The 26,301-nt window shown below is 39.1% G+C and overlaps 3 protein-coding genes across 11 annotated transcripts in view; 2 read left to right on the top strand and 1 right to left on the bottom strand.

Moving 5' to 3' along the window:
* NEK4 (NIMA related kinase 4) overlaps positions 1-13,682 on the top strand; it is a 29,622-nt gene extending 15,940 nt beyond the window's left edge. For 3 of the 5 annotated variants that reach the window (XM_074879510.1, XM_074879505.1, XM_074879509.1), the window contains 15 exons: positions 43-309; positions 1,308-1,505; positions 2,357-2,464; positions 3,125-3,279; positions 3,919-4,060; positions 4,878-5,303; positions 5,739-5,792; positions 6,018-6,167; positions 7,036-7,176; positions 7,558-7,624; positions 8,020-8,126; positions 9,461-9,549; positions 10,160-10,365; positions 11,877-12,010; positions 12,733-13,682. In XM_074879510.1, coding sequence (XP_074735611.1) covers positions 196-309; positions 1,308-1,505; positions 2,357-2,464; positions 3,125-3,279; positions 3,919-4,060; positions 4,878-5,303; positions 5,739-5,792; positions 6,018-6,167; positions 7,036-7,176; positions 7,558-7,624; positions 8,020-8,126; positions 9,461-9,549; positions 10,160-10,365; positions 11,877-12,010; positions 12,733-12,825 — 2,184 coding nt within the window. In that variant the 5' untranslated portion in view covers positions 43-195 and the 3' untranslated portion in view covers positions 12,826-13,682. The remainder of the gene's footprint in view (positions 1-42; positions 310-1,307; positions 1,506-2,356; positions 2,465-3,124; positions 3,280-3,918; positions 4,061-4,877; positions 5,304-5,738; positions 5,793-6,017; positions 6,168-7,035; positions 7,177-7,557; positions 7,625-8,019; positions 8,127-9,460; positions 9,550-10,159; positions 10,366-11,876; positions 12,011-12,732) is intronic. The other 2 variants (XM_074879506.1, XM_074879508.1) reach the window with 2 other exon arrangements.
* A 610-nt stretch (positions 13,683-14,292) lies between these two features.
* On the bottom strand, positions 14,293-16,765 carry SPCS1 (signal peptidase complex subunit 1). The gene is made up of 4 exons (XM_074879517.1): positions 16,548-16,765; positions 15,815-15,874; positions 15,418-15,504; positions 14,293-14,469 (listed from the first exon to the last, which is right to left on the bottom strand). The coding sequence occupies exons 1-4, from the start codon at positions 16,581-16,583 to the stop codon at positions 14,347-14,349; spliced, it is 306 nt and encodes a 101-aa protein (XP_074735618.1). The 5' UTR covers positions 16,584-16,765; the 3' UTR covers positions 14,293-14,346.
* Positions 16,766-16,824: 59 nt separating this feature from the next.
* GLT8D1 (glycosyltransferase 8 domain containing 1) lies at positions 16,825-25,242 on the top strand. 5 transcript variants are annotated; one of them, XM_074879512.1, is made up of 10 exons: positions 16,825-17,039; positions 19,181-19,237; positions 19,346-19,444; positions 20,825-21,041; positions 21,573-21,690; positions 22,235-22,319; positions 22,555-22,667; positions 23,227-23,393; positions 23,578-23,690; positions 24,357-25,242. In XM_074879512.1, exons 2-10 carry the CDS (start codon positions 19,222-19,224, stop codon positions 24,545-24,547), a joined length of 1,119 nt encoding a protein of 372 aa, XP_074735613.1. In that variant the 5' UTR covers positions 16,825-17,039; positions 19,181-19,221; the 3' UTR covers positions 24,548-25,242. The 5 variants fall into 5 exon arrangements, with proteins under 5 accessions (XP_074735613.1, XP_074735617.1, XP_074735615.1 ...); XM_074879516.1 differs by having other exon boundaries at positions 16,913-17,032; XM_074879514.1 differs by lacking the exon at positions 16,825-17,039 and adding an exon at positions 17,060-17,328.
* The last annotated feature ends 1,059 nt before the right edge of the window (positions 25,243-26,301 follow it).

Genomic DNA, 26,301 nt, shown 5'->3' with positions numbered 1-26,301 from the left:
TACTTTCATCTTTCACGATATACCTTGCGATTTCTTTTACAGTATGTCATCAAAAAGTTAAACCTTAAAAATGCTTCCAACCGAGAGAGGAAAGCAGCAGAACAAGAGGCACAGTTGTTATCTCAGTTGAAACACCCCAACATAGTCACCTACAGAGAATCCTGGCAAGGGGAAGATGGCCTGTTATATATTGTTATGGGCTTCTGCGAGGGAGGAGATCTGTACCACAAACTGAAAGAGCAGAAGGGCAAACTTTTGCCTGAGAATCAGGTGGTGGAGTGGTTTGTCCAGATTGCCATGGCACTGCAGGTAAAATAAAGTATAACTTTGTGACCTTTAGATATAAATTTAATATAGCTCTTTCTGCATTTAAAAATTCCACAGTTAGGCTGCAGACTTTGAATTCCAGTTTGGCTGGGTTAGCATCTACACACAGTGGTTATTAGTACATTAAAAATGTTCACAGGTCATTTCAGTCTTTTAGGCAAGAAATTGCTATCATATTTTATGTCTATACCTCTGTATCCAAGTAGACAGTGATAACCTCCAGGGTGTTTGCAGTTGTAGTCTGAAACACTTTTCTGGTTTGAAAGTTTAAATTTACAAAACGTAGTTTAAAAAAAAAAAAGGGGAGATCATTTCAGAAGCATTTTATGTTCTGTGGTTTTGCTGGTGTTTTTTAATGGTAAATTTAGACTACTAATTAACCATTTCTATTAAGTCTTATCTCTGTTGAAATATAGTAATTGAAGGTTATCAAACTCTAAAGACAATTGTTATAGTAATAAAGACCAGATATAAATGTTAACACTAAGAAACAAGAAATTGGAGAGAAAATTCTATCTTGAAGTTACCTGTTGTAAGCAGACATACACAAGGCTACAGTAGTGCCTGTTCTTGTTTGTTATAAGACAGATTTTCTTCCCTGTATTTCCCACTGGAGTTTTATACTTAAAACTAAGAAATGACTGTCAAGAAACGAAGGCAGCAGGAAGGGAATGAAAGTCTGAGTCTTTACATTTTTATTTTCCTCTTTTCTGATGGCTTGTTAGAGCCACACAGAGAGATTTTGCTAACACAGTGCCAAGTTTTGGGTCCATGCCTGTATTAGTCATTCTTAATGTTAAGTCACTAATACTGGCTTTAGCAGGGGCACTGCTGACTTTGATAGTGATGTGTGTGTTCTTTCTACATTTGTATTTTCCCTCTTTGACTTGTGTACAGTGATTTACATTTAAGTGTAGAAGAACAAATTAGGAGTTAGCTAACTCTTATTTATGTGATTTTTTTTTTTTTCCCCCCTCCAGTATTTACATGAAAAGCACATTCTGCACAGAGATCTTAAAACTCAAAATGTTTTTCTGACACGAACAAATATAATCAAAGTGGGTGACCTGGGAATAGCCAAAGTGTTGGAAAACCAGTATGACATGGCCAGCACCCTCATAGGCACACCATACTACATGAGCCCTGAAGTCTTTTCTAATAAACCCTACAACTACAAGGTAGAGTATGTTAATGCAAATGTCCTTTCTGTTTCGTTAGGCAATTTATTTTGTTGTTGGAGAACATTACAGTCTTATCTATTGTTTCTAATTTCTTATTGCTTCCAACTCTTCTTAATGTCCCCAAAGATCAAACAAAAAATAGGGGAGAGATTTGCAGAAACCTTTATTTCTGGAACTGTGTTTGCTGCAGTAAGTGAGAATTCATAGCATGTGATAGTTATCACAGCCAAGGTGTTCAGCAGGTGGCCTGTACCTATCACAATATGCCAATGTAAACAAAAATATCAGTCTGTTAGCTGCATTTTCTAAATTTATTATATGACAGGAAGCTTTATTCTCAAAAGTCTGTATTAGACATAACAGCAGCATTAAAAAAAAAAAAGTCTAGAAATAAGCAGTGTTGCTGCAAATTTAAATATAACAAAATAAAGCAAACATGCTCTTGTATACCTGCTCAGCTCTTGCTGCAAACCACACACACCATAAATATGAGTGTCTGCAGTGAGCAAGAGCTGAGGTGAAGCTGTTCTTCCAATGAAAAATCAAAAGGTTTTTATTTGCCAGTTAGAACCAATATTGTACTCAAAAAGAAAACAGACAAAACCCCCTACAAACAGCAACTTTCTACACTTCTTTTCAGAAAAATCTGGTGATGTTTAGTAGTAATTAACTCAGTTGATCAAAATTAAAAGAGTGAGATTGAAGCCAAAAGTTTGCAATGGAATTTGGTCTTAATTAGTTTACTGTCATTAAAGGCCTCTTTGAAGGCAGGTGACTAGTTCTGGAGATAAAACTTCTACAGTTAATAAAAAGTTCCCAAAACTTTTTTTTTTCCCCCCCTTTTTCAGTCTGATGTTTGGGCTTTAGGCTGCTGCGTTTATGAAATGGCTACACTGAAACATGCCTTTAATGCTAAAGACATGAACTCTTTGGTTTATCGAATTATTGAAGGAAAGGTAAAAGCTTCTAAAATTTTTTTTATCTGTGCTTGGATTTTCTGTCTAGAATTTGAGATTATCTTTTCCAATTAGAAGTATTGCATGGAGTTAAAAATATTTTGCATGTTACATGCATCATCATACATGTTGTATGGTGGTATATGATGTAATATCAGACCCAGGGAGTTATTAATTTGTAGATATTTCTAGAGTTTTGTGTTACCCTTTTGTGTAACTAGTGTATTGGTTAATTTTCACAGTTCTGAGATGACTTACTTTCTTAATTTGCTTCTGATTTAAACATTGTGCAAAAAATTAAATCACTATTCATGTGATGCCATTTTCCTACTAGGGAAGGCTAGTTTATTTAAGTATGTCTTGTTTGGCATATAATGAAGTTAATATGGATTTATTTTATATACATTTTTAAGCCTATTCACAGAACTTTAACTGCTGATATTATTAAAATAAAATTATGAACAGTTCTTAGACAAAACACTTAGAATTTCTATATTCTGTTTGATGTTAAGCAATTGGGTAAACTTCAGCATATGAACAATGGGACTACTTTTTATGCAAAGTACGCAGCTGAATATAACTGTCATGCATAAATAATCTAGCAGTAGGCCCTACTGACAAATATGTTAAATAATATCAGACTTCCCTTTCCTTTTACAGTTGCCACCCATGCCAAAGGATTACAGCCCACAGTTGGTAGAAATAATACGAACTATGCTCAGTAAAAAACCTGAGGAAAGACCTAGTGTGAAAAGCATACTACGACAGCCATATATCAAGCATCAAATTTCTTTGTTTTTGGAAGCCACAAAGGCGTAAGATACTGTCATTTGAGTGATTCTGTGCAAAATATTCATGTTACCGTGATCTTGTTTTACAACTTTTCCTATTTTTTGTAGCAGGGTAAAATTAGTTCTGTTATGTGCAGTTACAAACCATATGAACATATGAGTTTCTTCAGATTCTTTGAGAAATAGGAGGGAATTAGAATGGAAACTATTTTTTTCTGCAAATGCAGAATAAACCTGTGCAATGGTTAGGACTGCACAGCTTATTCAGAGAGTTAAAAAAAAAAGTAGGACCAGTATTTTCAAGGAAGTGATAGGAAATATACATGTTTCCAGCTGAGAGTTGTTCCTTTTGATATTCACTAATATAATTATTTTTCTTTGTCAGGTTTAGTCAGTTATTTTACTGCTTCCAGATGAGACTGATCTTGGTGCTATGCAGAACAAGCATACATTTCTGGCAGAGTCTGAATGGTGGTTTTAGGCTCCTGTTATAGAGATGAAAGTGAATATGTTGTGCACAGTCTGTCAAAAAAGCCCAGTATCTTAAACTCTCTGTATGTAAGCTGTTCAGTGGAGTGGATTTTTTTAATTAGTATAATCTAAAGAAATATCTTAAGGTCTTGTTGATGGTGATTAAATGAGCAACTTTTATTTTCTTTACAGGAAAGCAGCCAGAAGTCATAAGAAAACAGTGAATTCTAAACCTAAAGATCCTTGTTCTGTGGTCTCAGTAAAGAATGAATCTCATAGCAGGAATGTTACACACCAAAACCACTCATTTGAGCAAGCCAGGAAACACAAAGTTGTGAGATATATATTTTTTTTTTAAAAAAACAAAACAAAACCCACTTGCTTTTTCTAGAGAAAAAAACCTCAGTTTTGTAAGAAGTGCCTTGAGCATTCATGACCTGATTCCTAGCAATGTATAAAATTCATATTAAGGAAGGAATTGTGGTTAGACAAGAGTGGAAGTAAATAAACAGCTGTGGATCAGTAAAACTAATTGCAATGTCTTAACTATAAGATGTTAACTAAACAACATCTGGTTTTTCATTTGTGGGTCCCTTTGTAAATTACTCTTGAAGTATTTGAGGTCAGATTTTTTTTTCAAATACTTGGTTATCAACTTTAAATATATGGTTTTGACTGGAAAAAACTAGTTGTAGTTACAACCAAAAATTGTTTATTCTTGGGATTCTTTTTTGTAATGGTTCATCTTGTGCATGTTTTTTATTTTCTGTGATGAATCTGTTATTCTAGGTTTAAGCTTTCAGTGCTGAAATACTGAATGTATATGGTGTAGTATGTCTTAAGCTGTTGGTACTTGTTGGCTCTTCCATAACGGAGTACAACTTTTCTTTCATGGTCCCGGTGAAAAGTAGGTGTACTGCCTGCGTATAAACCAATACCTGAAATAGGTCATTTGCAAATACAGTCTGTATCTCTTTGAAAAATCTGAGTTGCAACTTTTTCGAGGCTCTTAATCCATAATCGATCATAATTTCATTGCACTTTATGTGCTCTGATATGTTAATGATTTTCCTTAGGTGCTTAGAGTATTCTTTCATATATGCTTAATACCTAAAGGAAAACAAAAAAATTAATTAACTTTTTAATTCTAGAATGAAGAAGATTGCATCCTCAAATGTAAAGCCACCAAATTTTGTCCCTCAGAGAAACCAGCTGTTGGGTTGGAAAGAAAACCAAGCAATAATGATTTGAACAGCCTGGGAGGCTCCATAGCTACAGTTAGTGAAGTGAATGTTGATATTTTACCATCTGAGAGCATGAAGTATGGGAGTGAGAAGCGTGGCAGTGAGCATATTCCAGAGAATAATAAAGCAAAGTATTTAAATGTTCCAGGGAATTCTAAAATAACATCCAGTAGCCCAGCAATTAAGGAAGATGGACTACGGGAAAGAGCAAAGCAAGCTTTTAAAGCTGAAAATGTTGAGTCGAAGCAGTCTTCTGTTGATGCTATAGAAGAAGATGGTGACACTTTGAAACTCCTGCAGCCTCTATCAAAAGACCAAAAGCAAACTGACCTGGTAATGCATTTATGCTTACTTAAAATAGACTTTGAAATAGATTTAACTAATGGCCAGCTCTTAAAATTTGGAGAGCTGCTGCATGTGCTTTTCTGTCAAAGTAGGATGCTGCTGATGCAATTATTGAGATGCTTAGTTAGGAGCCTTGGCTTCAGATTTGCAAGTGCAACGTGGTGAGGTAGTTTTAGGCTTGCATCTAGATGATGGAAATCCTGTTTTTACAGGATACAACAATTTTCTTTTTCATCTGAGAAGAGAGATGGTAAGAATAGTTTTGTAACTTTTCTTCTATGTTCTAAATAGGCCTGGCTAATCTTGAGTTGGTCCTGATTTGGATGGGGGGCTAATAGGTGGTGGTTGTCTTTTCATTGCATTTTGGTCTACAGTGAGATTTTCATACACACTTCTCTGATAAGAAATCATAATCTATTGTAGATCTTGGATTCTACTGAAAAGCTGCTAGCACCGTTTGTTCCTGTTGTCTTTCAAGTAAGTGTCCTTCTTTGAAGGTTTAGTAGCTTAAAAATGCTGGTACAGCAGGTATTTTTTCTAACTGTCAATCAAGGAAGAGTTTATTGTGTTTAACTGTGATGTGTTAAGGTGGATGCAGTCCAAATAGTAAAGTGAATGGTGTTGATTTTTTTAAAAAAAGTGTGTATGTATAAGTCTGCAAATGGCATGTCTACATTTTTAAAAAATACTTTTATTTATTAGAATGATGTCTGTCATGGAGCTTCAGGAGATTCTCAGGAAAAAATTACTTCCCACTTGCAGCCTCTTAGTTCTGTCAGTGAACCCTCTCTCTCACGGCAGCGACGGCAGAAGAAAAGAGAGCTAGCTGAAGTCTGTTCAGAGAAGGGGCAGGTACTCAAAAAATAATTCTCCTTTTTTACTTTAAGACTCCTGCATTTTTTACTCTTTAAAAATGGGACTTTTTTTTAAGGGTGGGGTTTTTTTATGCTGTTTTTTTTTTTCATGTGTATCCATATAACTTCATTGGTAGCAAAATGCAGAACTTTCAAGATGTCCTTTAGAAGCAGTGTGTAAATCTTTGAAAATCTCAATAACCCTCACAGGTGTGAGGTGGGTGTGCCAGATGGGCACAAGAAAACACAGCGAACTGTGGGCTTTCCTTTGCTGTGCTACAGTCTTTCCTAGCAACGTCCATCAAGGCTTCTCACTGTGACTACAGAATATATAGCAGTGCTTTTCCTGACTGTTGTGGATAAGGCTACTTGTAGTGGGTAGTAGATTACTAGTTCTTTAGAACAGACATGTGTAATGACTGCCCTGAGCTTAGGAGTGCAAAGTCTAGAAAGACAGTCTTGGCATGCCCATAAGATAGAGCTTCTGTCAATGCTTCCACGTTGAGCAGAGAGATTTCTCTGGGGAAAGGCACCAGCTATACAAGGATAGAGAAGAAGGTGATTGGTGATTGATACCCAGTTTTTCTCTTGGGTTTTGCTCTTTGAGGGTGGGGACAGTTGTTGCAAAGGCACTGACTGCAAAATAATCTGAGAGGAGAGGGACAAGATGTAGGGATGGAGAGAAGGGAATTTGATGCAAGTAGAGGTGTGAAGAGTGAGGGATGAAGTTGAGAGATGTAAAGGGGTTACAGTAGGATCCAAAACCTCTGGCATCAAGCCTTACCATGCAAGAATGTCTTCTAGATTGCAGAGTACTTTAACTTTTAATAAAAAATGTATAAATTCTTGCTCACTTCTCTTTCAAGTTCAGAACAGTTGCTCCTCGGCCTTTACCTTTTCCTTCTGATGTGAACACAAAGACAGCACAGAGGTGTGCAGAGCAGCGTGGTGCTGAAGCCTCTGAACCTGTAAATAGCACCAAAACCAGTCAAGTTGCCTTTTCAAAGGTTAGTGCTGAATATTATGTCAGCTTATTTTTGTCTGTTGTTCCTTCTGAGCAGTTTGTTCTCTGAGTGTATGCACAGTGAGTAAAGAAATGTATAGTGCTTCCTACCTAATGGAAGCCATGTCAAGCACCTGGTCAGTGCAGAATGAGAGAAGCTGCCTTGCTGAACCATGGAGGTCAGCTCTGTTTCTAGAGTGCGTGTTAGTCTCATTGACCAAGACCATTTTGTAATAAATAATTAAGCATTTGCTAGATGATCAGGTCTACTCTAAAAGCTCTCTCTTCCATGTCAGTTGAAAAGGATTTTTTGCTTTATAGGTGATTAAATAACAAAAGCCATTATGACGATTGCTAACTAATATAAAACTAACTTCTTTTGAAGGAGCGGCCCTTGACAGCACGGGAACGAAGGAGACTAAAACAGTCTCAGGAGGAGATGTTTCCCTCTGGTAATTTTTATGTTCCTATGCTAACATTTTATGTATAGGTAGGCTAATAACTTCTTTGTGAAGAAATTATAATAACTTCTTGTCTGTTCTTTACTACCATCTTCAGAAAGATGCACTAAGGGTAGAGTTCTGTGTTAAAAATTTCTGTTAATGTGTCTGTATTTTTCTGCCTCTTAGCTATGTTCAATTGTTTTTAGTGGTGACAACTTGTCTTTGAAATGTATGTGAAGTGCAGAATATACACCTTTCAGATAGAAGCTTCAGTGTTTTCTCTTAGCAGAATACCTACCTTCCTGTCTTCTGCTAGGTCGTAGACTTTTTCTTGCATGAGCATGAAACTAATTCAAAATACATGCAGCTAAGTTATAAATATTGTAAAAATGTCATCCTTCCAGTGATTCCAGCAAGACGAACTTCAAATAGTGCAGTAATTGAAGCAAAATCACATACGGAAAATCATATTAAAGTTGCTCAGTCCTCATCAGATCCCAGTATTTCTCAGGTAAACTGGGCTCATCTGCTTTTGAAATATTTAAATGCAGGCACAATTTGGGAATAAAGTAATATTTTAAAAAATCTATGTGTGGAAGAAACTCTCAGTCAATAGGAGTGCACAGTTCTCTGTAAATACTGCTTTATAAGTCCTGGGGTAGAGTACGGATCTCTAATCCACTTTTCTGTTTGGCTAGATCAGTTTAACATTCCAGGCTCACTGTGCATTTTCACTCCACTTGTCAGAGGTGAAAACTAGGGATCTATTACTGATTGTTACGGGCTCTCTAAATTGCAGTGTTTATTTTATTTTGGAAGGGAAAAAGTTTATCCTGAACTATACTTTATTTACAGATCAATAGTCTGCTTTAAATTTCTATTAACGACACACTACCTTTAGCCTGGTACATCTAATTTTGCTTCAGTGGTGGTGTTTGAACATTTTTATTTTTTTAATCTGTAATCATGTTAAGTGCATACATTTATGTGCTGGCAATAGGGAATAGTTGCTAGATGAAAAGTGAATAGTTTCTGTTAAAGTTCTCTTCCTTGTCTGATTAGTCTTTTTTTAAGGTCTTAAACATATATTTGACGATCTTCTGCAACATCAGGGGAACATTATTAATACCAATAAATGCAGAAGAGTAACAGTGAAGAAATTTTAGTGTGAAATTCAAAGTGTATGCTCTATTTACCTCAGTCCAGCACTTGCATGGAAAGTGTTTTGCATGTTTTACCTACATGTGTATGCTTATAACTGGTGTGTAAATGTAAAAACTTCACCTGCGTTCACGAACTGAGGTAACGTGAGGTTCGTACGCACTAGTTGTATGTGCATAAGCTGGTGATGGTTTTGCATGTTACGCTGTGCACTGACACAGGACTGTAGAGACACAAGTGGTTAAAATCTCTGTATATTTTAGGGAATGCTGGGAACTTACTGAACTGATAAAAATGTATTTAAATATTATTTTAAAATGTGTATTAAAGACCAATAGACAGGCTGAGAATAATGGCTTTATAATATAGTTGGCAAAGAACTGACACAGATATGTGATTTAATCGTTTTTAATAGAGGCACTTGGTGAAGCGTTTATAGTGCTTAAAACTGCATGACTGATGTAATGCTAGTCACATAACCATTTCATAAAGTATGTTGATGATGTCCTGCATATTAGCTTGTTTTTAAAACCAAAGGTTACACCTTTTAAATATTATCAAGCTGAGTCTGTAAAAATATGCTTGTTGAAAGTCTTTCTTTCATGTAAGAACAGTAATTCATGCCATATTGATAAATTACTTTCAGCTATTAGAATTTTTGTCATATATTCCCTTTTCACTTAGAGAAAGAGAGAAACCCATTGCCTGTCAGATGATGAGTTAAGCTCTTCCACAAGCTCTACAGATAAGTCTGATGGTGATTCCAAGGAGAGGTAAGTATTTTGTTTAATACTGTGCAGGAGTTTTCACTGCTATATTGGAACTTGACTTGGAGTGGAAAAAAAATGGCAGGAATTGCTTTCACACTTTATGCATCACGTAGTTCTTCAGTCACTCACCATGTAGAGATAAAGAAAACGGACTGCCATTTAATTGTTGCCTCTCTGTGACTATAAACTTCCTATGCTGAACTTTCTGGGACATGGACCAGTCTTCCAGCATCAAAGGACATACTTCGTCAGCATGCATTAAAAGCATGAGTTAAAAGGTGCCAGTATGCTTCCTTTCCACTGTGAATTTATTTCTGATTTTGTTTGTGTAAGCAATTTATCAAAAAATATTATTTGTTGCATTACCACAGGTGCAGCTACACAGGTAGCAGTAGCTGATAGGATTGTGAATTGTTGCTAGGCGAATGGAGCTTGAGCCTGTGTTAGATGAAGTACTGCTTGTGGTGCAGTTTTATCAATAGCACATTAGAAGTAATTTAACATGGAATACTTAGCAGGACCTTGCTAAACTTTTATTGTAAGTCCTCTGAATTCAAGGTGGAAGTTACATCATGAAAGGTGACTGAATTACATCTTATTTCTGCTCTACCAGAAAAAGCAATGTGAATGAAATGAATGACTTGGTGCAACTAATGACCTGGACACTGAAAATGGACTCCAAGGAGAACTCTGAATACTGTGTAACCTCGACTCCAGCCCCAGAGTTTAAACTTCATAGAAAATATCGAGACACTTTGATTTTGCATGGAAAATCACCTGATCAGTCAGAGGAATTAAAGTTTGAAGAGATTTCTTCAGGTCTGTTGCTCAGTTATTGCTTTAAATGAATGCTTGTCAATGCTAATAACCAAAGAAAGCCTGCTCGTGGGCAACAGAAGATAATCCACTATTATTTCTTCTCAAGGCTCAACAAAGCTTACAGAAGTGAACATCTTTCTAAATAATTTTGTGTGCAGAACTGCTCTAATTGTGGTTTACTTGCCAATTAAAGGAATACGTGATCGATCTGTGTAATTATTAATGAAGAGAGAAAGCTGGCCTGCAGCATGATTTTTTTCTCCATGTGACTTATATTTAGAAGCTTCCAAAATGAACAGTTGGAGTTGAGTATTTTGAAATACGATTTTTAAGGCATTCAAACAATTGGATAGCTGTAAAGCTTTGTGAATTACAGATGAAGGTGAAATTGTACACAAAGCATTAAACTCAGTGGAGGTTTGTACGAGAGTAGTTCACCCTCATTGCAAAATTTGGGCAAGCTTATTTTTCCTACAGATGCAAGTGCAAGGAATGAATCACTTTTCATACTTAAGGTCTCGTTTAGACTTGCTGTGCACTTACAATGCAACAAGTGAAAAAGCTGAGGGTAGGTTTTTGAAGTCTCAGACCTTCTTGTGCTTATTGTTTTAAATGATAAAGATTCTACTTGTAACTAGTCTGGTGATAGGCAAAACAATGGCACAATGCTGGATTTTACTCTGGTAAATTAATTCTGCATAGCTAAAGTAAAATACATGGAAAAAGTTTGTCTCTAAACAGGTGTGACAGAATGTTGAAGGTACAAATTTGAGTGGGGTGGTTTTTTGTCCATTTTTCTCACTCTTAAGTATTATATAGTGAGATCCTCCAGCTGTTTACTTACTGCTGCTTGGGATGACAGCACTACTGCATTTCTAAGCTGAAACTTTAATTAGATCGGGTATTTTATTTTCGGGTGAAATATCCTATGAAAGGAGTGTTGGTGATTTCAGTGATTTAAAAGAGCAAGCTAGTGTTCTCGGTTCACTTCCTAATGGAGGACTCGCCTTCTAAAATGAGTATCTCCTGTTGGCAGCTTCAGCTGAGGAGCAAAAGATTCAAAGGCTGTTGAGACAAACAGACAGGTGGCAGAAATGATGCTATTAGTGTTTTACAGTGATTAAACTTTTTTTACATTTGCTGTAAGTACAAATGGTTGAATTATTAAAATATTTGGGTGATGGTGTAGTATTATAGTCCTTTTCATTCAAATAATATTTGTAACGTTGAATACAGAAACCACCTGAAACAAAGTTACAGGACCTAATTGTGCAAACTGCGTCTACACTGACTTTGTACTGTCCAGTGTCTTAAGAGTTAGCATCTGAGCGCTTCTGATTCACTGTGTTTGTTGATTCTAGCTGGCCAGTTCAAATAAACAGTTATTGCATGGTCAGCTAGAATTCTGTGGTAGTCATCCCATATTATGCTTCTACTTAGAGTATGAAAATGGACAGTACTGAAAGTAATTATTACTCCATTGGTTTTTTTTTTAATTTATTTTTTAATAGATATGTTACCAGTTCCTGACAAGATTAGGAGAATGATTGAAATCCTGAGATCTGATGTGGTGCAAGGACTGGGAGTGAAACTTCTTGAGAAGGTGTACAGCATTATGGAAGAAGACGATGAAGTGAAAAGAGAGGTGAATGACTTTCATAATAAAATCGTTTATTTTCTTTATAAACCTAGATAAATGAGCAGGGTCTTTACTGCCCCCTCCCCCCTTTTTAGATACTGATATAGTAATGCAAACCTTGACTCCCAAAAGTGTTTATGTAGTCATGTCAGGCAAGGGCCTAAGTATATCATCATTTTCATTCTTAGTTTGGTTCTGAATGTAGACTATGTTCAACCACAAATTCTTCAGAAAGCATAGGAGCTTTAGAACTGTACCATGGTCCCTGAGTTTGTGGAGGATGCAAGGGATGCAAATAGTTTTACTCTGTGCTGTTTCTCCAATAGTAATTTCTTTTGACCCATAATTTTTCACATTACTTGCCTCATGCCCCTTATGTCCAAAGTGAGAAAGAGCTTTATGTCCATTCCTAATAGAGGTGAGTGAGCAATACCTCCAGCTCATTTGATTCAAAACTTGGTTACAGATGCAATACTGCATGGGTAAGTATAACCTGTGAAGATCTGATTTATATTTTAAATTCTTGGGTGGGACTTGGAACTCTCTTGCCTTTAGACAACAAAGACTCTTCTGTTTTTCTTCCCTTCCATCTGTGTTGCCAGACATCACATGCTGCTTTCAGTGGAGTGCTTTGGTATGGGTTTTTGTTAATATTTTGGTAGTTCCTGCTTTTTACAATGTCAGTAAATTTTGTGGGTTGTTTTTTTTTTTGTGTGTGTTCCGAATAGCTGCAGTTGCGGGAGCATATGGGAGACAAGTATGCAAGTTACAGTGCGAAGGCACGCCATCTGAAATTTCTTGAAGAAAATGTGAAGTTCTGACCAGAACCTTTTTCTTAGAGGACTGTTTTATAGCTCATTTGATAGATTGGACCAGCTTACAAAGCACGTTTATCCATTGACCTCCTCTGCTGGAATAAGGTGAACTTGCAAAAAACGTTCTAGTTTGTAGTAGTATTTTTCATGTTAAAATGGCTATCACTTTCTCAGAAGATAAACTGTTTAGTTTTTATTCTTTTATTGAAACTTTAAAAAGTTGCTTTTTATAGATGCAGAGGGATGGATACCAAGTTTTGTATAAAAAAACACATTCTGGTTTGAATTTGTCATAGCAAAAGGTTTTTGGTATGGTCACATACTAAATATGGTAACAAAATCTATGCCAAGGCTAGGGTGTAAAAGCTGTTACATCAAATAGTTGTGAAAATTTAGCTGGGAGAAACAGTTACTAATTTTTGTAGCACCAAAAGCCCTTCAGGCTCTGTAAATTTGCCAAGTTGAAGTACTAAAGAGGGTGGCTGTACTGCTTTTAAGCAGAGCCTTTGCTTTCGTATCTCATTGCTAAGGCAATCACCAAGGTGGTAGAAAGTATTTGGTAACTGGATAAAGTAAGCCTGAAAATGTTTGAAAGGAAGACAGACATGGTTACCATGATCCCAGCTGGCGAAATCCCTTTGCCTTACAAATACTAATTCCTTTTAGGAACTAAAGTGCCTAAGACCAAGGTCACTTTGAGAAATAGGTGTCTTAGCTTTTCCCTTTCTTTGCATTTAGATTGTGTTGCTACACATGCCCAGGCATTGTCATGTACCATCACTACAGAAAAAGCATGTGTTCTTTATAAAGGGTAAAGAAGTCAAAGGGAATTAAGTTTTTAAAATAAAATTTTAAATGCACAACCTGTTTCTTTTCCTGCCTCTAGCTTAAATATTGTAATCTCTATCACCTGTGAGGGAAACTAACATGACAGTAGTAAAAAAGTGTAATACCTATGGGTCCTGCTGCCTCTCACATACTAGATGCACAAGTTACAAGGTTTCAGGAGCTACTGTATTACACAGTCAATGTTACTTTCTCTACCCAGGCAAATTTATTTGAAACAAAAAATGCCCCTCTGCAATCTCCTGTCCTAGAACAGTTTCCAGTTCTTAATGTTTTTTTCAGAACTGTGCGGTATTCACTGTTCTACAGTACTTGTTACAACCTGACACTACTGACAGCTTGTTTTACACAGTTAGAAATAATTTAGAAGTCCAGCTGTATATTATCTTCTAGGCTATGGCAACAGCTTAACTATACTTGGTTTGATTCACTGTGTTCCTTTTTATGAAAATATTTGAGATGTGACCTCCAGTAGCCTTCTAAAGTTAATCCCCCCACCCCTGTCTTCCCCATGACTTCACTGAAACTCCAACCAAAACTTAGAGGCCTTCATGCTCTCTGCCAATCTTGGTGTCCTGACGGTAGATAGAAAATAGTAAGAAAAGACCCAAACACTAAGCAAAGACATATCTCCCAGTGGAAATGCATTTAACAAAGTAACAGCATGACGAACTACATTTTTTAGCTTTTAGCATGTCTCTTTGGCTTTCTGTCTGCTGGCTTCTTTTCTTCTGTTCCTGACTCTTGGACAGGTAGCCACTTCAGAGGATTGCGGCGGTACATAGGCCACGGAGGGAGTGTTAGCTTAGGGAAAAAGGAATGAAATCAGAATATGTAAATCAAGATGCTAGATAAGTGTTTTGTACAGCTTGTTAAGAAAATGTCATTCCCTAACTATTCTATCAATTAGTCTTAATAAAGTTCATACAATTTCATACTATAAAGAGATATATATATATATACATAGTTTACACTGCGTAGTCATGCTTAAGTAAGCGTGACTAAAGGACCCCAGCTCACTGCAAGGATCCTGAAGAGGATCCCCTAGACTACCGAGGTAACACCAGCATCCTAGCCCTTCTAACACCTCTGTGAAACCCTCCCATTATATGGCACCATAGATAACAAACTGTAGCAAGACTGCTGACTCCAGAGACGTTTAGATCAAGAAAGAAGCAGATGGATGATGATGCCACAGAATTACAGTGGCTTTTCCAAACAGTAGTGTGTGTGTGTTAAGCAGTGATTGGTCAAATCATGTTGGATCTGAACACCGGAAAGGTGTAAGAACCACGCATAGAACCGGATTCAGTGTGCCCCAACTGGAACAGGACACCTTGTGCATGAATAAGGGAATTCCTCTTTTAATTCCATACTTCATGTTCTAGCCTCTCTCTGCAGTTGGCATGGGCCAGCTGCAAAATTTTCATGACAAGCTATTACTCCACAGAAGGTCTCACTGTCCCTTCTGTTATCAGTGCTATCAGCTTGACTTAAAAGTAACATTTAATTGAAATTAAAAACTAATTTTAAAGCAGTATTAAATTGCAGCGTTCTCTAAAATCTTACTAGCAGTTGAGAAAAGGCACTTACTGGCTTGTAAAGCACTTTCTACAGATCAAAGTACAAACATGTATTAACAATCTGAATTAGATAGTAAACATTTGTCTGTGCTGACAGCCCCTTAATTTAATGATTATTTCAAGTTAAAAAGTGCATGTATTTTCTGGTTTGGGAAAAAAAAATTCTTACCAAACATGATAAAGCAAATCCAGCCATAACAATGTAGACAGTCCATCCAAACTGTTCAGTGATGTATCCATAGATGAAACCGATTATCTAGAAAAAAAACCCCAAATTTTAAAAATCAAACTTTAAACAAACAAAAACATTTCCCATACCATGATTAAGTTGGGTGGTGGTGGTGAGAATTTAAGTAGAAAAATACAGGTTTTTCAAAAGCACAGCTCATACATTTTTCTAATCTTGTTTTCAAAATTGTAGGCCAATAATGAAAGTAAAAGACTGAAAGAGTAAGTCTTACAAAGTTTTTAGTGACCCACTTAAGCCAATCAGAAAAAAACCCTTGTTTGTAAGATCAGAAAACAAAAGTCCTGTACATTATTACCCATAGTTCTAGTATACTTACTGCAGAGACAAGAATGATTCCTTGAAAAATCTGTTCTGCTAATTTTTGGCCCTTGTAGTCCTGTGGAAAGAGATATTTTTTTGTCAGTTACCCAAAAGACAAACCTATCTGTTAAATTCTTTCAGGTTAGAGCCTAGAGTCAGCCTGAGCATAGGTCCTCACCTTTCTTGTTCAACTTGCAAACCAGACTGGAATTTTTTCTCACAGTGTCTGGATTTCAAGTGTAAAAAAATTAAGCTCTTAATTCACATACCACCTTCCCTGCAGTCTTGACCACATCATCTAAAATAAAAGCAAGCACTGTCTGTTCAGGATAAGTAATGCAAGTTCAAAATATCATTGTAGTTAATACCACTTTGTAAAAGCCGTAACACTACAAAAGAGTATAGGCTTGAGAGAGTATGATATGTCACCTGTGTTTGCATGACTTTAGAAAATGTGGCTCTTGATAAAAACACTTTGCCTTCTGGCTGTATATAGCACAGTCAGAAAAGTATAGAGGGCAGTCCCTTGCACAGCTGTATGTTACCTTCATTTACAGCACATTAAAGCTCCAATGTTCAGACCAAAAAAATCGAAATTCGATACGGAGTAGCAGCTCTCAGCCCCACCAGCAGTTGCTCACACGCAGGTGCCAACACCGCCCAGTGGAAGGGGAACGCTAAGCCCCGCACGCAGCCACGGGGACAAGGGGACGAGGGCCCGGCCGGGCCTCTCGCGGCGGCTGCCCTACCATCTGCGTGGGGATGGAGCGGAAGATGTTCAACATGGCGGCGGAGAGCGGCGCCTCAAGGTCCTCGTCCTGGTTCTCGTCCTGCTCCTCGTCGTCTCCGATTTCCTCGTCGGGGCCCTGCGGCGGCTGCCGGCTGTCCGCGTCGCCCTGCGAGACCGAAACGGCAGCACCGCTCAGCGACTACCGGCGCGCCCCCCGCGGTGCAGCGGCACCGGAAGGCGACCGCTGAGCTGGCCGGAAACACACCCATTTCGCTCCGCCTCGTCTTCCATCAGCCCGAGGCGGCAGCGTCCCGCTTCAGCCATCGGCTCCGCGCCGCCATCGCCGCCGCCGCTGTCCCGGGCCTCGCCTGGGCCTCAGCCCCAACCTCACTTGCGCCGCCATCACCCTGCGCCGCCAGCGGCAACGGCCGACGCGGCGCGGGACGCTGTCTCCCCGGCAACGGCGGCTTCGCGCCTCAGGACCCCTGACTGAGGGTCCTTCAGGTGACAGGTGCGAGGCGCCCGCGGAGTTGCCTGTCCAGAGTCGACGCTGACTCGGCAGCGTGCGCGCGGCCCTTCCCGCCCGAGGCTCGGGCTCTCCCTGCGAAGTCTCCGGCAGCTGCCGCAGCCCCGCTAGTGCAGCAGGGCGGGCGCGGCGCCGCCTTCGTGCCTCGCGGCCATCAGGCATCGCGGCGGCCAGCTGCAGCCCGCGGGGCTGCTGGTGAGGGGCGGTGGCCGCGGGGGCGGCGCGCTGCCGCGGTGGCAGTTGGCGGCGACGCGGGCGGACGGACGGACGGACGGTGAGGGGAGCGGGGTGAAGTTTGGTGAAGGAGAGCTGGCTCCGGCCCTGGCGCCCTCGGAGCGGGGCTCCTGGGATCCCCGCGGGGGAGGGGCTGCGCGGGAGCCCCGCTGAGTTGGGGTTGATTTAGTCTGGAGAAGAGGAGGCTGAGGGGAGACCTCATCGCCCTCTACAGCTACCTGAAAGGAGGGTGCAGAGAGCTGGGGATGAGCCTCTTTAACCAAGTAATAAGTGATAGGACAAGAGGGAATGGCCTCAAGTTGCGCCAGGGAAGGTTTAGACTAGATATTAGGAAGTATTTCTTTCCAGAAGGGGTTGTTAGGTGTTGGAATGGGCTGCCCAGGGAGGTGGTGGAGTCCCCATCCCTGGAGGTGTTTAAGAGTAGGGTCGACTTAGCGCTGAGGGATATGGTGTAGTTGAGAACTGTCAGTGTTAGGCTAACGGTTGGACTAGATGATCTTCAGGGTCTTTTCTAACCTAGAAGATTCTGTGATTCTGAGGCGGAGGCCTGAGGGAGCGCGGTTTGCGCTGCTGGGCGGTGCAGCTCGTGGAGGGTGCGGTGAAACCGGGGGGGAACCGTCGTCTGCCCAACTTCGTGTGTGTAAACCGTGCCACCGGAGTAACTGCAATTGGGGCAGAGTAGCGATGAGCAGGTGTTTGAGCATTTCAGCGTGGGGTGGTGTTTGTGCTGACAGTAATGTCTGGAGGAGTCGCTCTGTAAACGCTTTTAGCACAGGCTGCTGCAGCGGCACTGAAGGGCCGAAGTTGTAGGTATGTGCGTGCACCCTCGGCATCGCGGCCGCAGGGGCCCTGGAGCGCTGCCACATACTTCATTTTAAAGAGAGATGTTGCGTTGTGTTCCTATAAACTAAGGCTACGTGTCCTGACCCATTTCAGGAGCGCTGTAGACATGGCATACGGCATTCATTTGTTGTGCTCAGTAAACGGGACAAATGCAACAGCGGAAAGAAGATGGTTATGTCTGACACACACAATAGTCACAACACTGCGGTATTTTAATTTGAAGATTTTGCAAGTTTTTTAATATAAAATTGTCACTGTTTCTTGAATTTTGCATGTTGTTATGGTGTGAGTGCTTTCTGTGTGTAACTTGAGAGCTACTTCACACTCCAGGATGCGTAGTTCTTGTTCTGATTTCACAATCACATTTGCTGTTAAATAATGAATAAGTGTGTTTGAATTGCATACAGAAACTGAATCATTGCATTGTGTTTTTAGCCCCTTCTATCACATTGATAAACCTTCTTTCACACTTTTGTGATCTTTTTTGTGTGATGACACTTCAGCTGATACTCTATTTTACACAGAGAATTTAATGGTTTTGAAAGTGTATAATGCTACTTGTTAAAATCTTATAAACACTGTGTCCTGTCAAAGTCTCGCAGTTAGTTAAGTATGGAAAGAAATGTATAATCACTTGCTTTATTGCTGGGATGTTTCTCATTCAGATAGTTAAATAAATTGGTTCAACAGTAAAGAAACCATACGTTATTTTCCAGATTCTTTTCAGATCACTTTTGACTGGCAGGAGTCTGCTTTTTGGTTTTTTTTGGGTTTTTGTTTTTTTTTTTTTTTTTCCTGTCAATGAAGTGGCAAGATCTGTATGTCTCCCTTTTTATCTCTGAGTTCTTCTTTAGACACATCATTGTAGCTATGTACTTACTGAGATACTCTACTCCATTATTAAAATGTGACATACAGTGTTATCTTTTTAAGAAAAGGAAACATTCACTGCATTTGGAAACTTTTGACACTTCTGGTGATAGTGTGCTATGCCGTGTGTAGGTATGCACTGGAAGTAGGAAGTGACTGCTGTATTTTTTCTCTTACAGGTTTGCAGGAACTTTATCCTAATAAATAAAATAAGAGAAAAATGACATTAAGGAAAGGTATGTGTATATGTGTGTATCTCATTTTTTAAAAATCTCTTGTACTTTTATGAGTTTCCCAATCGTTCCCTGGTTATATTGATAAAATTTTTTCTTCTAAATTTTCAGTGAACATTTCTATCCTTATAGTGGCTGTTGTCATATTTTTGCTAGTTCTTCATCATAACTTCCTAGGCCTCAGTGACTTCTTGAAACGGGAATTATCAGGTATGTTGGCTTTTATTTTAATTTTAAATTTTTTTTTTTTTATGTTTGGTGGGAAAGCCCATGCTCTGGCCAGACAGAAACCACCATGTTGCTGAAATAATGTGTATGATAGTGATCAATTGTTTGCATACCAAGATATATTTTTTGTACTCTTTTATGAGTAGATCTTTTCCTGTTCTTATACCCAAGAAACTTCAGCTTGGTGGGCTTGTCCTTGTTCTTGTTGTCCTATGACTTCTCGGTCAGGAAGCCAGGCGAGATAGCAGTAAGGGTTCCTTCTGGCTTTAAAAGTCATTAATATATGGTTAGGTTACTTAGCAAAGCCTTTTCCTTTTTGGGAGTCCACTTTTAAGAACTGCATGGGGTTCCACAGAGCTTCTCCATGTCCCCATTAACTGCCAAGTCCCAGTCTGCCACTCCTGGGAGCTGTTGCTTCTGGGTAGCAGTTGTACGGGTGCTTCCCAACAGCAGTTGAATAGGAGCCTGACAGGCTTTAACAAGGAATTGGTTGAAGTCAAAGCTGTTGAGCTCTGTCATCAGGAAATTGGAAACAGAAGCGGAAGCCCATCTTTATGAACAGCAGACTATTGCCCACAAACTGCCAAATCCCTGTTTGCTATGTTCCTCAAATTACCTAAAATTATCTAATATGTAATAGTCTAGATCATCTGAAAGATACCAGTGGTGTTACAAAAAAGTATGAGTAGTGGGCAATTTGCCAGCCTTGACAGGTAATGTGGTCTAGTAATAAATTTCAGCACTGATCTCCCATTTTCCTACCTGCACACTATGAGTATAAATTGTTCTAGTTTCAGCTTAGATAATGTAGTGTGATCTGTGATCCCTGGAATAAACATGGGCTGTACTTAATGCATTGATCTTCGGCAGGAAAAAATTCACAACAGTGACTTTATTTTAGAATTTCTGTTTTCTTCATTGGTTCCTACCTAAGAGGAAAAGAAAGTATAAGAAAAAGAGGGAAGGGTGATGTGGAGAAGACTAGAAAGTGGGTAGGGTAAGTGGGAGGGGGAAGTCCCTCCCACTGAGGTTGTAGACATGGCAGAGGGAACCAAAGGTAAGTGTGGTCTACTGTGGTTTAAGCCTCATTTTAGTACCTTGTGCTGTGTGTGAATATGTACGGTTAAATGTATGTAGTTTATTTGTAAGTGTGAAGTTTTCCTATTCATTAACACCTCGGATTCTCAAGAGCAGGTATATCTTAAGTGTTTGATACTGGCACACTGTAATCCACACCTCAGCTGAGACATCCAAGTGCTTGCATAGTAGAAATAATTCAAAGTGTTGGGAATTTTAGTGTGGTAATAATGTCTGTGTTTCAGCTGCGTAAAACAAGTATGTGGTGTCCTTTGTACTCGACAGATTCAAACCCGTTAGGACTTCAGCCTATAGATTTCATACCTGCAGTTCCCCAGAGGCTGGCAGATGAAAGGAATGATAAGGAGATTTCTGTGGTCATTGCAGCATCAGATGAGAGGCTTGGGGGTGCAATTGCAGCCATGAACAGTATTTACCGTCACACCAGATCCAACGTGGTTTTCCATATTGTTACTCTGAATGACACTGTGGATCACTTGAGGTAATTATCTTTTCATTAGATTCCCACAATACTGTAAAACTTAAGTATCTCTGGGAAGGGGAAGAGCTGACTTTCCCTGGAACTGCACTCTTCTAAATTGCAGTTGTATCTGCTGCTGCTTATTGCAGCTTTTTGACAAGGCTGCTGTGGGGAGTCCTACAGTCATTCCTTCTGGTAGTGTTTCAGGGATGGAAAAGAGCTATGTCTTCCAGTGGGGTTATATCCAGCCAGTGGGGCTGGAGTTCATTGGTGAAGGGGTTGTAAAAGTTACTTCCTACATTTCATCTAAGCAATTCAAATGCTGGCGATGAAGTTTCTCCATTTTTCTAGGTTGTTCTTTGATTCTTTTGTTTTTACCCACCTTCATTCACACTGACATTTTTTGTGAAGGACCTGTGATAGCAGGACCATATATTTCTAATAAAATAAGGAGCAACCTCATCCCTTTCTGTATTGCTGTTAATGGGATCTCTTGCTTTTCATTTGATTTTGTCTCATTTAACAAGATCTGTGCCTTTCTCCTGTTTACAGGCTGTGGCTAAGTAACACTGCTCTGAAAAATTTGAGATACCGAATTTTGGATTTTGACCCTCGTGTCTTAGAAGGGAAGGTACAAGTGGATCCTCAAAAGGCAGACACCTTAAAACCAGTGAGGATGATGTTGATGACTTTTTGCAATTATTAGTTAGTAACAATATATTTTGATCTTGGCTTTTGAACACAACTAGAGATCAAAACCAAATCTGTTAGCATAGAAGCAATCTTTTATAATCAAATTCCTAAATTTCAGTAAGTATAAATTTCCAGATAGCGAGAGATGGATTTTGAATATCTACATATGCATGCCTAGTATCATGTTTTGCTGCTAGCTACAGTGAAACATGGCAGCTTGCATGTCAAGCATGCCAACACCTCAGAGATACTACAGATATATGTGGAGAAGTAAGAAATTCTAATACAGACCAGTTCTAAAGTTAGCTTATCAATGTGTAAATTCATTGGAAACTAAGAATCGATGGAACCTGTTTATTTTAAATAACTTCTAGGATATTGCTGCCTATTTTACTTCCTTGATAGAAGTTGTCTTGGACATTAGTGCCATAGATAAGTGCCAGAAGCATCAGTCAATTTCACATTTATTTGGACAATTTTTCATTTAATTCTTCACTTCTCTTGCTTTCTTGTTTTCACAGTTAACCTTTGCAAGATTCTACTTGCCCAATTTGGTACCTCATGCAGAGAAGGCCATCTATGTGGATGATGATATTATAGTGCAAGGTATGATGGGACCTTTTCTTAGCCTTTTGCCACTGGCCTTATGCTGAGGTCAGTATGCCATCTCTTACAGTAACCAAGCACTTCTACTTCAGGAAAAGATGTAAAAACTTTGTAAATATGAATGAGTCGGATTAAACTGAGTGGTTTTATCTGCTGTAGCAATGGGCTGAACAAAAAGTCACTTGGCTTAATCAGGGTTGCTTTTCATTTTTCTGTGCTTACTTCTATTTTCTAGATGATATTCTTGAACTTTACAACACTCCATTGAAACCTGGACATGCAGCAGCATTTTCAGATGATTGTGACTCAACCACTAATAAAGTTGCTGTCCGTGGAGCGGGCAATCAGGTTAGTTTTATCCTGATTCAGTGTTAACAATACAATAGATCCCAGGCTTTGAAAACAGGCACTCGGTTTAAATGTTCTTGCAGGTTTTCTTCCAAATGCGGTGAACCTAAATGTGTGACTGTCCCTACTCAGATCAATCTACTCTGATGCTTGTGTTACAAATGACATCTGCAGTTTCTGTTTAGTCACAGTAAAAGCACTTTGAATTTTTGCTGTGCTTTACAATGAGAGCAATTCCCAGTGTGGAACAGCAGGAGGTCTTGGAACATCAGAGGGAGAGTTTTTGATTTATGAGTGTTTAAAAAATATTTTTTCTGGGAGTGGTACCACATTAATAATACGGTATTATTAAGACCATGCAGCATTCCTTAAAATATGTAGTTTATATAATATATTTAAAATGTTAGACCTCTGAAGCTTTCTTTCTCTCGTTTTAAAGGAAGGGGTATTTGCTTTAAGAACTTCAAGTTATGCTTGTCTGTTGGGAGCTGTGCAAAATTTTTCTTTAGATAGTAATTTGACCATATTTTAAGCTAGTTCCTACTCTCTTTTTTCGCAGTATAATTACATTGGGTTTCTAGATTACAAAAAAGAAACCATCCGAAAGCTTGCCATGAAAGCCAACACCTGCTCTTTCAATCCAGGAGTTTTTGTTGCCAATTTAACAGAATGGAAATTACAGAACATCACTAAGCAATTGGAGAAGTGGATGGCACTTAATGTAGCGTAAGTACCCCCAAGCTGGGGGGGACAGCGGGTCAGGGATTGGGTTATGGTGATGGCATTTAACTGTTAAATGAAAGGCTGTGATGTCTCTGTGGATTCCTGTCATGCAGCTGCAAGTGAAAAATCAACTGATTTAGGGCCATGCAGTCATCCTTTCCCAACTTCTTTTCATCTTCTCTTCCAGAGAGGAACTTTACAGCAGGACTCTGTCTGGCAGCATCACGACACCTCCACTGCTAATTGTATTTTACAAGCAACATTCCAGTATTGATCCCATGTGGAATGTCCGACATCTCGGTATGTATGAAACACTTGTGACACTGCTCCCTCAGTGTGTTTTTCCAGGTCTGTAGCTGGACAACTAGTTGATGATGCAGCAAATGGATTTTTTCTTCCCTTACTTTATACCTTGTTCTTGAAGAACCGCTGCTTTGCAATACCATCTTGGGGCTTGTGGGCCTGATCCTTCCTGTTCTTTTTTGAACTGCTAGGGGGATAGTTCTTGAATTGACTTAACTCTCAAATTACCTCTCATTTTCCTTTTTCCACATACATACTGTATCTGAAGTTGATCCTAGGTGTTTCTTCCAAGACTGTTGACAGGAACAGATGTTCCCATGTGTTCTGCTACCGGTGAAACTCCAGCGCTGGGAAAGCTTTCTTAGGTTTTGTTTCTAGTGAACAATACATAAGCTGCTGAATACATCTGGGTATTAATGGGGTTTTAAAGAACTTGGAAGTTAAGGCAGTACGTTAAAATAGAGACTGAGACAGATCAAAGTGGCATTCAGTTGCACCTGATTAAGTTTTTCACTTTGCCCTGATTTCTGCCTCCCCTATCACTTTTCTCCATAAATGACAAGATCTCCTCTGTTAAAAGCCTTTGTTTTGAAGTTAAAATATTGCATGTTGGTGTTTCTGCTGCCTTTATTTCAGGCGTTAATGTTTCTTTTTCAATAAAAGGGTCCAGTGCTGGAAAAAGGTACTCTCCTCAGTTTGTGAAAGCGGCCAAGCTGCTCCATTGGAATGGACATTTCAAACCATGGGGAAGAACAGCTTCATACGCTGAAGTCTGGGAGAAGTGGTATGTCCCTGACCCTACAGGCAAGTTCAGCCTTATCCGCAGACATTCAGAAGCCTATGAAGCGAAGTAGAGTCAATTTTAATAACTGATAGCATTTTCTCAGGAAACTTCTGGAGCCAAGCAGAACTTTTTTTTAGCCAGCTTGTATGACAGAGCAGTCCTTGCCTTCTGGAGCACACAGTGATGAACTTACTCAGGTGCAGTTCTGAAATGCACAGGTCCAAAGGAGACTCATTTCACCTGTGTGACAGAAGATACTACTCCAGCAGCACTATAGAAAGCAAGGGAGGATCTCCACAAAACTAGCACTTTTGTTAGTTCATTTCTGTCTGTTGTGCATTCTTCTGCTCTTTACTACAAGTCTTCTAGAGGAGTATCATTTTGTCAGCTACAGAAACAGTTTCTAAGAACGAGATACAACTTCAGCTGGTGCTTGCACCATGCAAATCTTGCACAGCAATGTACTGTAATTTAGAGCTGCTTGGGTTTTGTTCTGTGTTTTTTTTTTTGTTGTTTTCTTATCCTGTGAAATGTTTCCTCAACAATCCTTTCTTGCATGAAATCTCCTCCCAACTATTTTTGTGTGTGTCTTTCTTGCAGAATTCTGCAAAACTGAATCTTGTTTTTTGAAAGATGAATTTTTCAAGTATTATTTCACTATGCAAAGTGGGTTTTAACTGCCAGTGAACACTAAAACATTTTTTGTAAAGTGGTGGAGAAAACTTTGTTCAAAAATAAAAGCTAATTTTAACATGTTGACTCAAACTTCAGGTAAATGGCAATCTGATTGCATGAAATGCGTTTCCTTTATACTTAAATACAGTAGCATGTGATTGAAACTAAAGTCAATTGATCTCATCTTTGCAAAAGCAATCTCATTCTAAAATTGTGCAAAATCTTTCATTTGGGGATCAGGCTCTACTACAGATTAGTTATTTTATTGCTGAGTTCCTCATAGTTCTCTCAAGTGAGCATGGCTCTGCTATAGAAGTTTCTCCCACTGTGCTGTTCCCAGTCTGGCCCTTTAAACTCATCAAGTGAGATTCCTCTGGCCTTTTGCAGTTGGCTGCCCATCGCCTTTTCTCTAAATAAGATGGTTTTTTTTTTCGTTGTAGTGTTTTGAGTAGTGGTTATTATTAGCTGATATATCCCAGCAGCAATTGTGCCAAGTATTCCTGTCCATACAGGTTTGGACTCAAGTTGTCATTTTTATTCCACAATACTGCTTGTGCACAGTCCTCAGTATGTTTAGACAGAAAGCTTTGTGTGATGGGCTGAGCGTTGCATGGTCTGAGATACAGGGCAGCAGAGCACTAAAGGGCTCCTCCATGTGTATGAATATGCTTTACAATTTAAAAGGACTCCCAATGGCTTGACTCACTGCAGTCACTGCCTATAGTTCCGTTTCTGTCATGGATGCTGTTCTGTAGTTTATTACCTATTGTTTCTTCTCCAGGGTTTTGATGAACAAGAATCATTCTTGTCCTTGAAGCGGTTAAGAGTAACAAAGTAAGTTCACTTACCAAACTTTTAAAGATTATACTAGATCAGTTGACACCAATTCTGATGACCAGGCTGTTTTAGCAGGCTTAAATAAACTGCATGTGTCTGTGTCTGCACTTGATCCTTTTTTAAGCTGCTTAGAAGGACTGTGCCTCCACATACATTTAGGGATAATACAAGTATTGCACAAAAGAACACAGAAATTGGACCTTTGAGTTAATAGGAGGGAGGAAGAGGCTTGGTGTCAGGCATTTATTCTAAACGCTTAATTTGTTGGTCAGCTGCAGGCACTCTTGGTAATTCTCTTGCTGCCCCACTTCT

This window comes from Strix uralensis, chromosome 10 (genome assembly GCF_047716275.1).
Source record: "Strix uralensis isolate ZFMK-TIS-50842 chromosome 10, bStrUra1, whole genome shotgun sequence".
Classification (NCBI taxonomy): domain Eukaryota; kingdom Metazoa; phylum Chordata; class Aves; order Strigiformes; family Strigidae; genus Strix; species Strix uralensis.
Note: the sequence above shows the minus strand (reverse complement) of the source record. Positions and strands in the feature narration are given on the sequence as shown.

What these genes read in the sequence shown, in the direction of transcription:
- SPCS1 (XM_074879517.1), bottom strand. Translation starts at nt 16,583, where the DNA reads ATGTTGAACATCTTCCGCTCCATCCCCACGCAGATG. An exon ending in GCTCCATCCCCACGCAGATG is followed by an intron (nt 15,875 to 16,547) that starts GTAGGGCAGCCG and finishes CTCTTTCCACAG; the next exon opens with GACTACAAGGGCCAAAAATT. An exon ending in GAATCATTCTTGTCTCTGCA is followed by an intron (nt 15,505 to 15,814) that starts GTAAGTATACTA and finishes TTTTTTTTCTAG; the next exon opens with ATAATCGGTTTCATCTATGG.
- GLT8D1 (XM_074879512.1), top strand. An exon ending in TCCGTGGAGCGGGCAATCAG is followed by an intron (nt 22,668 to 23,226) that starts GTTAGTTTTATC and finishes CTTTTTTCGCAG; the next exon opens with TATAATTACATTGGGTTTCT. An exon ending in GTGGAATGTCCGACATCTCG is followed by an intron (nt 23,691 to 24,356) that starts GTATGTATGAAA and finishes TTTCAATAAAAG; the next exon opens with GGTCCAGTGCTGGAAAAAGG.